Source organism: Pinus tabuliformis, chromosome 4_1 (assembly GCF_031772625.1).
Source record: "Pinus tabuliformis cultivar Carrire ecotype Pingquan chromosome 4_1, CPIR1, whole genome shotgun sequence".
Classification (NCBI taxonomy): Eukaryota; Viridiplantae; Streptophyta; class Pinopsida; order Pinales; family Pinaceae; genus Pinus; species Pinus tabuliformis.
In genome coordinates, this window is record NC_142303.1 from 941,049,740 (window position 1) to 941,062,424 (window position 12,685).

A 12,685-nucleotide genomic window follows, 5' to 3' on the forward strand; every position below is an offset into this window, starting at 1 on the left:
TTATCTTCCGAGTTATAATGTTTAATTTGAAACGAGGTTTTTACTTGTTTTCATGGGTTGTTTTTGCGGGCCAGCAACAAACCCCAACAAACTCCAAGCGGGGTTGGTGCTGTCAGCTGTCAAGAACTCCGGAAGTGCAGGAACAGCTTCTCTCACTCAGGTTGGCAAGCTCAGCCTAAGGCTTGTCTTGAGATTTCCTTTGAAGCTCTGTAGGCTTTATTACTGTGGAACATGTCTGGTTATTCCTCTTCCAGCAGAGGGTTTGATAGTGAAATGAGTTATTGTACAACCGGAACTTGCCTGCGGTATCCTAGGGCTTCCTGAAGCTACCGCCCCTATGAATGTTTGGAAGAAAATCAGCCTTAATCTCTGGTTTGAGGATCCTCGGCCCAGAATATAGTTTAATGGTTCACAACCGACAGCACGGTTGTTGCCTTAATTACAAATTCTTTGTATAAGATCTACTATGACTATTTATTTTCTGCAATGTAATTTAAACGGTTTGACACATTCAAATTTGGTTTAGGCTGATGATACTCTGTATTCGTTATGACTGTTGCATTTCAGCGACCAAGAGGTATGCGGAAATTATTTCTGTCCCTCAAGATCACTCCCAGCATAGTAATAATATTCATTCAGTTCAATGCCTAATTAAGTTCTGGAGCATCTTTTCACCCTTTCAGCAATTGTATTAGTCTTTTTAAAAAAATGTATTTATGTCTAGAAGAAATGGGGTAGTCATGCTATTACATCTCCTCGGTGTTTCATAGGTTTACTCATTTCCAGTTAATGAATAAGATTGTTGATATCTCTCTTTACAGTTCATTCTATAAATAAACAGGGTTATGGGTTTCATTCTTATCGTTTTGATGAATACTGTTATTTGCTTAAACAGAGTTATGGGTTTCATTCTTATCGTTTTGACGAATACTGTTATTTGCATTTTCTTGCTGTATATAATTTCTACAGTGGAGATTTCCCAGTTTCCCCAGTGGAGCTCTTTCTTTGAAATTGGGGTTTCTTCCCCAAGAGGGTCAATCTACCTGAACATGTTACCTTGGCTGGAGGATAGGTATTTTAATACCTCACTTACCCTCAGACCAGTGTATTGGCACTATGAACATGGTTCATTTACTCCCTTTACTTTAGTTTATCAGTCACAGTGTCTCTGTTGATTATGGGTTGAATAACATTACCACTTCAATCCTGTTAGACAGGTATATCTCACAGTATGCTCTATCAATTTGTACAATTTATTTGTCCAAGAATGCATACTCAAATAAGTATTGTGTAATTCTTACATATACCACTTGTTGTCCCCGTTACATCTTTAATTCATAGGTACATAATAAAAGCAGTCTTTTCTTACTTAAGCTGTATTCTTTACTTATCTATTGCACAATTTATTTGTCCAAGAATGCATACTCAAATAAGTACTGTGTAAGTCTTACATATACCACTTGTTGTACCAGTTACATGTTTAATTCATAGGTACATAACAAAAGCAGTATTTTCTTACTTAAGTTGTATTCTTTACTTATCTATTGCGCTCTCAGCAACATATCATAAGCAGTATTATTTGGCTAATCTAATGCATTCTCATAACATAAACGGAACTACTTTTTCTTATCTGATGCATTCTCAGAAGCATAACCTAAACGGAATTACTTATTCTTATCTGTTGGATTCTCAGAAGCATATCATAAACATAATTACTTATCTGATGCGTTCACAGTTTTCCAAGAAAGTGAATTCAGGACAGGACCACACCTCCCAGCCTATGGAACTGGCAATGGCAATCACGTCCAAGTTCCCCCCGAGCTTCCTCCTTCCGTTACAGTTGTTGAGAGTAAACTCTCACAGGTTACTTCTCAGGGCTCAAAACTGTAGTCCAGCCTGGAAAAGTCAGATTTTCTCTCTGGCAGGGAGGTTTCCACTGGCACCAAGCCAGCTCCAGATAACCTTCCCCAAGGCAGCCCCAGATAACCTTCCCCAAGGCAACACAGTATTCACACTCTGTTTCTCTAGGTGGTCACCTCTCTCCTTACGAACCCCTCCTCATGCCCTCTGAACTCTTTTTGTCTCCAGGACTTTGAAACTGCCCGTTAATGCTAATTCTGCCATGGCAAACTCAATTCCAGTTTGTGCCCATATGGAATACTATCCAGCATGTTTCTTTGCAAAATAACATTTGGTTTTCTGCAGTATGAAGGAGTTGCAACAGAAGATGGCCAGAAGCGAAGCATCTTTGACACTTTCACTCACAGGGAAGGTCTGTTTCATCACATATCTTCATTCATCCCTTCATTTGCCTTCTACCCAGTTCCTTACTTTACTTTGGGACTTTCAAGGCCAAGGCTGGAAGTGAGCTGTTGTTTGTTTTAACTGTATTGTCAGGGATTACTGTTGATGGAGGTAATGGAGATGTAGTTGTTGATCAATACCATCGTTACAAGGTATTATTATCTGCAAATCTAAGAACAATAAATGTCACTAGGACAACCTATATGCAATGGCTACTCGTAAGCCATCCTCAAGCTTTATGTGCATGTCCCACCCCATTATTGTTGTTTTCATACTAATGTATCAATAGTTAAACTCCTAGATGGTTTGGGTATCAACCTGATGCAAAATTTCATGTGGGTTTTGAAGGAGGATATTGATCTAATGTATGCGATGGGAGGAGATGCCTATAGATTTTCAATCTCATGGCCCAGGCTTATTCCTGGTATATTTCTGTTTGAGCTCTGACCACATGTTTAATACTGAGAATTTAGTAAACACTCAATGGACAATGGTAGGAAATAACTATTTCACATATATTGATGTAGATGGCGAAGGACCCATCAACCCAAAAGGCGTTGAGTAGTATAATAACCTCATAAATGAGCTTTTGTCCCATGGTAGTATTTATTGACAAACTTGTTTGTCTACTTTGTTTTTATTCCTGTGTCTATCATCCTCAAAGTTGTTAATCGTTTCACAATGCATGTATCAGGCATTCCACCACATGTGACATTGTACCAATTTGATCTGCCCCAAGCTCTGTAAGATTCCTATGGAGGTTTCTTAAATCCACAGATTGTGTAAACATCTTATGTCATCTCCTGTTCTTATTTTTCTTCCCATGTGGGTTGACACACAAGTCAAAGCATCAATTTATGGTGCATTAATAACCTTATGGTTAGAGAAGCAGAGTTCTCTAATCTACTTCGATCTTATGCAGGGAGGATTTTAAAGGTTATGCAGATGTGTGTTTCAGAGAGTTTGGTGATCGAGTGAAATATTGGTCCACTTTCAATGAGCCCAATGTTTTTGGCACTGCAGGATATGATGACGGCGTTTTCCTACCTCAAAGATGTTCCCAACCATTTGGAAATTGTACTGCTGGAAACTCAACTGTTGAGCCATATATTGTTGGTCACCATGTTTTGCTATCACATATAGCTGCTGTGGAGTTATACACGAAAACCTATCGGGTTCTTTTCCTCTCTGATCTATGTTCATCTCCATTCATTTATGAGATTTTATAAATTTCTTGATGAATGCAAGAAAAGCAAAAGGGTTGGATTGGATTAGTAATTTTAATACATTGGATGATACCTCTTACCAATAAATCCACAGATGTGGCTGCTACTCAAAGAGCAAATGATTTTATGGCGGGCTGGTGAGTGATTTCTAATTTCATTCTGCTAATTTTGATGTTTTCAATCTGTTATTCAATCCGATTACAAGACATTCTATTTTCAATCCATTATATGATATTGTTGCTCCACATCCTGGATTGGTTTTACAGCTATACAATCCCCTCTCTAAAGATCAGCTCAAAACTCTGCCAAGGATAAATTTGTTGATGACAATCTCTCTTAGAGCATCTTGGATTGGTTTTCCAGCTATACAATCCCCCCCTCTAAAGATCAACTCAAAACTCTGCCAAGGATAATTTTGTTAAGGACAATCTCTCTCAAGTTCAAAACTCTGCTAAGGATAACTTTGTTAAGGACAATCTCTCTCAAGCCTACTGTTGAGACAAGCGGTTCCTTCATAATGCTAACTAATTTGGGATAGGCAACTTCAATTTACTAGATTTTTCTACTACAGCAATCTGTTGAGATTTTTAGCTTTTGCTTTCTGGTTGTTTCCAATTGTCAATATATTCCTCTCAGAAAATGGAATACCTCAAAGGCTCTCTTGGGGTTCATAATTTAATTTTTATTTCAGCTTTAGATCTTTATACACAAATGTATCAAGTTTTATTTGCTTTTGCTTTTGCCCGTTTCCAAAGGTCAGTACTCTAAAAAAGGCATTAGGCTTTTTTGAGTCATAATTCAACTTTTATTTTTGGGACTCAAGTAGTTGTTGAGGCAAAAAATGATTCAATTATGGTGTTGCAGGGTTTTGATGTTATCAAAGCACACAACCATCCACATATCTTTCCTTGTTCCACTGTTGGCCCTAGAGGAACCTGGAGATGTCATTTCTTGGATGAGGTGACTAGGTTCTTCCCAGTTGCAAAATTAGACAAATTCCAGTGAAGTGAACTGAGAGTTTAAACTTCACCCCACATTTGGATTTGTTTGTCTACATTATTACAGAGGTGATTATGGTTTGTGGACTGCCTTTTTGGTCTTCCTTGTTAGACTATTTTACTACATTCCTGGTGAGTCACAAGAACTCAAATGCCATCCTATTTTACTTACTTGGTCGTTCTTTCCTGCACAGTATATTTAGTTGAATTGCATGACAAAACTGTAGTGTTTGACAAACTTAATTTGTTGGGAATAGGGGAATTGGAACTGCCATTTTTATTTGTGTTATTGGTGATTATTGCTCCTTATCAAGCCATGAACCTGAGGCAAGTTGTTGTTTTCCTTAACAAATGATTGAATTGGTGTTTGGAAATGTGGATGGTAGTTTATGGGATGTTGTTGGTTTGCAGAGGAACCCAAGCTGGAATGGTCATTTCCATAGCGGCTTCTGCATACTTGATCTATCAACACATCACCAGGACAGGGGGTATTAAAAAGGCTTTTGATCAGGGAGTTGTTGTACCCACCATTGCTGCTGCGTGCCTTATCTATGTGCCGTCCATATTCCCCGTTAAAGGGTATATATTTTAATTTAACCAGGTGTCAGGCCTAAACAGTGCCATATTTGTAAAGCCATCTTGACTCCCTACTTAAAATTTTCAAATTATTATTGTGGAAAATAGTACATGTAAGGTGGTGTGTAATAAAGATCTAGTATATAAATAAGTCCAACAAGCTGCATGATTGACTCCTTGGGAGCCTTGTCTTCTTGGCAAATCATGTCAATTTGGATTGCATGAGAGATTGGTTGAGAAAATTAGATCGGCTCTTTCTGGATATGTTTGAACCTCCTCTGTCCTTTGCAAGGGTAGCTGGTTGGCTGACTTGTTGAAAGCACTATTTTTGTCCATGGAGACAAAAACTGTATGAATAATATTTTAAAGAACACAAGGTTTTTTTCAGTGGTCAAACCATGCCTTTTATTCAAAGTTGCAGATACCATACATGCATTGATATTCCTCTGCTTTTAAAAAATAAAGGATCCTCTATATTATGAGAGTATACTGAGTTGGAGGGTTTTAAAATTCACGTTAAATAACTTATTTATTTGCCTTTTATGTATGTGAGGCATGATCACACAAAGTTATCCATTATTCACAGTTCTGAAATATTGTGGAGCTCCTGTGCACAGTATTTATTTTCATTTTTTTGATATTTTCTATCTGTTTTCTGTCAATTTTTTTATGTCGCTTAATCTGGCATCCTTTCTATTTTGATGCCAAATTTGTTACTGGATACAGAATCTACTTTCATTCTGCTAATTTTGATATTTTCAATCCGTTATTCGATCTGATTACAACACATTCTATTTTCAATCCATTATATGATATTGTTGCTCCAGTACACCTTCTGTCTTCTTAAAACAAGATAATACCATGGATTATATAACTCGCAATAAGTCGAGATATGCAGGCTGTTTTAGGCAATATCCCATTTTTGTTTCTGAGCCTTCTGTCTTCTTAAAACAAGATAATACCACGGATTATATAACTCACAATTGTCAAGATATGCAGGCTGTTTTAGGCAATATCCCATTTTTGTTTCTAAGCCTCTGTGACTTCAATTCTAAATGATTTTCCATATAAAACAAGTAATTTTTTCTTTCTTTATTGAGAAAGAACATATATTAAGTTTATATATAATATTATGGTGAAGTTAAATATTGAATTAGTATAAAGATAATTTGTTTATGATATAAGGATCTATTTTCTTATAGTAATTGGATTATTATTAGTTTTTACTGAGGTAGGACTTTACAATATAAAAAGCTTATTGACTTATTGAACAATGTAATTATGTAATGTTTAATTTTGAAAAACAAATAATTATTATTAGTTTTTAATAAGATAGGATACAGTTTAAAGTTTAGTTATAATGAAGTGGTGTTTCTTAATAACATTATGATATGTATAACAGAGTGGTATTGTCAATGAAGTGGTGTCTCCTACTAACTTAATGGTTGATCGGTTAAGTGAGTATGATTGCTTTCTCGGCCATATTTCTTTTTGTGTAGAATTTGTGTAAAACAATGATTAGATAAGCCTTTCTTAGAGCATCCTGGATTGGTTTTACAACTATACAATCCCCTCTCTAAAGATCAACTCAAAACTCTGCCAAGGATAAATTTGTTAATGACAATCTCTCTTAGAGCATCTTGGATTGGTTTTCCAGCTATACAATCCCCCCCTCTAAAGATCAGCTCAAAACTCTGCCAAGGATAACTTTGTTAAGGACAATCTCTCTCAAGTTCAAAACTTTGCTAAGGATAACTTTGTTAAGGACAATCTCTCTCAAGCCTACTGTTGAGACAAGGGGTTCCTTCAGAATGCTAACTAATTTGGGATAGGCAACTTCAATTTACTAGATTTTTCTACTACAGCAATCTGTTGAGCTTTTTAGCTTTTGCTTTCTGGTTGTTTCCAATTGTCAATATATTCCTCTCAGAAAAAGGAATACCTCAAAGGCTCTCTTGGGGTTCATAATTTAATTTTTATTTCAGCTTTAGATATTTATACACAAATGTCTCAAGTTTTATTTGCTTTTGCTTTTGCCCATTTCCAAAGGTGAGTACTCTAAAAAAGGCATTAGGCTTTTTTGAGTCATAATTCAACTTTTACTTTTGGGACTCAAGTAGTTGTTGAGGCAAAAAATGATTCAATTATGGTGTTGCAGGGTTTTGATGTTATCAAAGCACACAACCATCGACAAATCTTTCCTTGTTCCACTGTTGGCCCTAGAGGCACCTGGAGATGTCATTTCTTGGATGAGGTGACCAGGTTCTTCCCAGTTGCAAAATTAAACAAATTCCAGTGAAGTGAACTGAGAGTTTAAACTTCACCCCACATTTGGATTTGTTTATCTACATTATTATAGAGGTGATATGGTTTGTGGACTGCCTTTTTGGTCTTCCTTGTTAGACTATTTTACTACATTCCTGGTGAGTCACAAGAACTCAAATGCCATCCTATTTTACTTGGTCATTCTTTCCTGCATAGTATATTGAGTTGAATTGCATGACAGAACTGTAGTGTTTGAAAAACTTAATTTGTTGGGAACAGGGGAATTGGAACTACCATTTTTATTTGTGTTACTGGTGATTATTGCTCCTTATCAAGCCATGAACCTGAGGCAAGTTGTTGTTTTCCTTAACAAATGATTGAATTGTGTTTGGAAATGTGGATGGTAGTTTATGGGATGTTGATTTGCAGAGGAACCCAAGCTGGAATAGTCATTTCGATAGCGGCTTCTGCATACTTGATCTATCAACACGTCACCAGGACAGGGGGTATTAAAAAGGCTTTTGATTAGGGAGTTGTTGTACCCACCATTGCTGCTGTGTGCCTTATCTGTGTGCCGTTTAGATTCCTCGTTAAAGGGTATATATTTTAATTTAACCAGTTGTCAGGCCTAAATAGTGCCATATTTGTAAAACCATCTTGACTCCCTACTTAAAACTTTCAAATTATTATTGTGAAAAATAGTACATGTAAGGTGGTGTGTAATAAAGATATAGTATATAAATAAGTCCAACAAGTTGCATGATTGACTCCTTGGGAGCCTTGTCTTCTTGGCAAATCATGTCAATTTGGATTGCATGAGAGATTGGTTGAGAAAATTAGATCGGCTCTTTCTGGATATGTTTGAACCTCCTCTGTCCTTTGCAAGGGTAGCTGGTTGGCTGACTTGTTGAAAGCACTATTTTTGTCCATGGAGACAAAACTGTATGAATAATATTATAAAGAACACAAGGTTTTTTTCAGTGTTCAAACCATGCCTTTTATTCAAAGTTGCAGATACCATACATGCATTGATATTCCTCTGCTTTTAAAAAATAAAGGATCCTCTATATTATGAGAGTATACTTAGTTGGAGGGTTTTAAAATTCAGGTTAAATAACTTATTTCTTTGCCTTTTATGCATGCGAGCCATGATCACACAAGGTTATCCATTATTCACAGTTCTGAAATATTGTGGAGCTCTTGTGCACAGTATTTATTTTCAAATTTTTGATATTTTCTATCTGCTTTTTGTTCCCACCAACACGCAATGTTGCATCTCCATCACTCTAGAATAGAAACTTGACATCTGGAATTGCAGAAAAATGATAGCAATTGGAAGGCCTAGCTGCAAAGCATTTATGGGGTGTGTAAAGCAATTTCAACAAAAAAACGTCTAGCAGTGGGAAACATTCTAGGGTACTTTATGTTTTACTAGCTTAAAATTATAATTAAATTAAATCAAAACTTTATTCTGAAATAATACAAAATTAGTATAAACCTGACTTACAATGATGGGGGCTTACATAAACAATGTCATGTCGTTCCAAAGTTGGGATTCCTCAATGTTTGACATTAATCAACATGCCATTTGTTCCCTTCCATTCAAAAGTTCAAGTTGGTTTCCTGATCAAGAAAGATCGATTGCATCCCTCCTTCTGAGCAACTCAATAATGATAAATGACCGAATTAGCACTTCAACATATAAAAAGCAGAATTGTGAAAAAACATATGTTTTGTAATGTTGCTTCTCGCCCATGCTTTTGTTCTCTTTAGAAAGTGATGTTCCTAACATTTCTCCAAAGGGAAATTTTGACAATTTGCCAAACTGGTGCAGCTATAAAGACAGCCAAAAATGTTAAAAATGATTACTATAAAAGAAAGTGTCTTATGTGTCATGCAACAAGATCAGAACCGTCTTGTCAATAATCAAGCTTAACATACTAAACTTTTAACGCATCCATTCATGCTATCAAAGCAATACAAAATCTTGTATGAAACTTACCAGAGGTGAGCCTGCTCCACATGAAGAAGCTACGAGACAACTGACATATTCTCAGCATGTTTCTCCTTATTTCCACATGTCACAAGAGGCAACTTCTAGACCAATAGAGGATAGTATAGAGAAGCATTCAAGCCACTCCCAAATAGTGCTCAAACTTCATCTTGTATTACCAATAATCCTGACAAGAGCACGTTCCATTCCTAAAATGGTGAAAACGTATAATGTCCCTTACTACAATTTCACGTCCAACAATCTTAGAAATAAACTTGACAGCATTGTGACAGTCACCACATACACGAAGGTTCTTTATTATTCGAATAGGGGCCCCAGGAGGTGTGCTCATAAGCCCAAATGCAATGGCTAGCTTCTCACTGTGATGGTAGAGGACATGTTCCTTATGTTCATCCTCCATATCATGGAGGACAAAGTTTGTGTTCGGTACATAACCTGCCTCCTCCATTGGCCCGGCCAATGTATTCAACATTGCATGAACTTCTATTTGTGGGTGTGATCTATCTTCTGACATGAATGCATGTACTCTATTCTTGACCTCAATCCAGCTAAACCCTGGCTTCTTTTTAGCGTCTCTGTCTTTCATCATTTTTCTAACCTTCGTTGCATCATCCCACCTGCCAATTGCAAAATAGATATTTGAAAGCAACACATATGCAGAAGTATTTTGCGGCTCCAAATCGAAAAGCAATTGTGCGACACGCTTTCCTATTTCTATAGTGCCGTGAACTCTGCAAGCACTGAGCAGTGCCACCCAGATACTGACATCAGTTTCAAATGACATCTTATTGATGAAATCTTCTGCCTCATGTATACGACCAACACGACCAAGAAGGTCAATCATGTAGGCATGATGATCCATTCTTGGTGTGATGTTATGTTCATGCCTCATGGAATGAAAGTAATAATGTCCTCGATCTACTAGACCTGTATGGCTGCAAGCAGAGAGAACACCAAGGAAGGTTATGGCATCTAGCCTAATGCCTGTCAGTAGCATTTAATAAAAAAGTCTCAAGGTTTCCACCCCATCCCCATGTTGAGCATGACCAACAATCATTGCATTCCATAAGACAACATCACACTCAATCATCTTCTCGAAAACTTTCTGTGCATCTTTTATGCCTCGACATTTGGCATACATAGTAACCAGGGTGTTGACCATAGACATGGGTGACTCAAACCCCATACAGAAAATGTGGGCATGGATGTGTCTTCCATGCTCAAGAACTGCTAGGTTGGCACACACACTAACAATGCTAGCAAAAGTTGCCTCATCTGGCTTCAAACCAGTGTGTTGCATTTGACAAAAGAGTTTTAGAGCCTCTTCACTATACCCATGCTGCACATACCCTGCAATCATTGCATTGCAGGAGATCACATCTTGTTCAGGCATTTTGTCTAACACTTGACGGGCATATTGTAGGCTGCCAGATTTAGCATACATGTCTACAAGAGCACTTCCAACGAACATATTTGAGTCAAAACCAGTCTGGATAATGTGGCCGTGAAGTTGTTTACCTTCTTCAAAAGCAGGTAAGCTGGAACTTACACTGAGAATGCTTGCATAAGTGAATTGATTCAGTTTCACACCTATCTGTTTCATTTGGAAACTAAGCTTTAAGGCCTCCTGATAATGGCCATTATGTGCATATCCTGCAATAATTGCATTCCATGAGATTAAGTCTCGTTCCTGCATTTTATCAAACACACATAGTGCATCTTCTATGGTTTGAGTTTTGGCATACATTGTAACAATAACATTGCACACGGAAACTTGGGCCTGGAATCCACTTCTGATAATGTATGCATGGACCTATCTGCCAAACCTCAAATCAATGAGAATAGCACACACATTGACGACACTGACAAATGTCAACTCATTTGGCTTCATACCAGTCTGGTGAATTTGATTAAAAAACCTTGTGGCCTCATCCGCTTGCCCATTTTGGGCATATCCTGCAACCATGGCAGTCCAAGAAACAATATTTCGAACCGGCATTAAATAAAACATTTGGCGTGCACCATCTACTCTCCCACATTTGGCATACATATCAACAAGAGCAGTCCCAACAAATACATTTGACTCAAATCCAAGCTTAACAACCGGTCCATGAATTTTCCTCCCATATCCTAAATCCACCATGCTTGCACATGCACTTACAACGCTGGCTAAGGTGAACTCATCAGGTTTCGTGCCCATCCATTGCATCTGGCCATATAAATCCATGGCTTCAACCTGATCACCACATCGGGCATATGCCGCAATCATTGCATTCCAGGAAACTATGCTACGTTCATGCATTTTGTCAAACAGACACCGTGCATTTTCCACATACCCACATTTTGCATAACCTGTAAGAACCGTAGTCCATGAACAGGCATCTCGTTCAGGCATTGTGTCAAACACTTGGCATGCATCCTTAATTCTCCCACACTTCACATACATGTCAATCATACAATTCCACAAATAGATGCTTGGCTCAAAGCCGGTTTTAACCATATGGCCATGAACCGTCTTGCCCTCTGCTATTTCCGCACTCCAGCAAGCGACAAACATAAATATTAGGATCCACTTGAACAAACCTGCAATATGTAGAATTCAGAACACCTATATCATGGCTACTTCCCTGTTCTTCTTTGGGATAATCTTTGAGAGCATAACCAAACTCTCTCCGTTTATTCACCCAGTACCTACGCTCTAGATGAAACACCATTATATTCAAAATGCTTCTCTGAGTATGATGATGGTGTCCGAGTTGTTTTAAACAGGTGAAATTCATAGCACTCAGTGCCATTCATCTAATTCATAGCACTCAGTGCCATTCATCTTATCAGAATTTCACCTATTTAAAACAGCTCGGACACCATCATCATACTCAGAGAAGCATTTTGAATACATTGGTGTTTCATCTAGAGTGTAGGTACTCGGTACAAGTAAAGTTAGCTTCATGTTCTCACCCATAATGATTGCCTGGTTCATGACCAACATCATGATAGGACAGTATAATATTGTGAAATATTATCCTGGAGCATTCAAGGCATTCAACCCATATTATATATACTATTACTTTCATGAATATCACTAATAAGGATGGGTGATGCTTGGAGGTGTAGTCTTATGTATAACAGGTATTGATTATTCGCATGATGATATGTGTCTCATTTTATCATATAGTATACTTGGAACTGTTTTCTAACTCAATTGATAAATCCATACCAATGATTTTCTCAAACAAAATTCATAACTTCATCCCAATTATTTATGTTAAAGCTATACAAATAGAAACACTAACATCAGTGCT

At 37.4% G+C, this 12,685-nt stretch overlaps 1 protein-coding gene, 1 long non-coding RNA gene and 1 pseudogene across 2 annotated transcripts; 2 read left to right on the forward strand and 1 right to left on the reverse strand.

The window, feature by feature from the left end:
• Positions 1-2,649: 2,649 nt before the first annotated feature.
• On the forward strand, positions 2,650-3,301 carry LOC149179231 (uncharacterized). The gene is made up of 4 exons (XR_016258905.1): positions 2,650-2,728; positions 2,832-2,903; positions 2,999-3,086; positions 3,227-3,301. It is a non-coding gene; the product is annotated as an uncharacterized LOC149179231 (long non-coding RNA).
• Positions 3,302-4,161: 860 nt separating this feature from the next.
• Positions 4,162-5,547, forward strand: LOC149179232 (cold-regulated 413 inner membrane protein 2, chloroplastic-like). Its single transcript, XM_089423797.1, has 4 exons — positions 4,162-4,490; positions 4,596-4,660; positions 4,786-4,855; positions 4,940-5,547. The coding sequence occupies exons 1-4, from the start codon at positions 4,372-4,374 to the stop codon at positions 5,118-5,120; spliced, it is 435 nt and encodes a 144-aa protein (XP_089279923.1). The 5' UTR covers positions 4,162-4,371; the 3' UTR covers positions 5,121-5,547.
• Positions 5,548-9,459: 3,912 nt separating this feature from the next.
• On the reverse strand, positions 9,460-11,940 carry LOC149179233 (putative pentatricopeptide repeat-containing protein At3g13770, mitochondrial pseudogene; annotated as a pseudogene).
• Between the last annotated feature and the right edge of the window lie 745 nt (positions 11,941-12,685).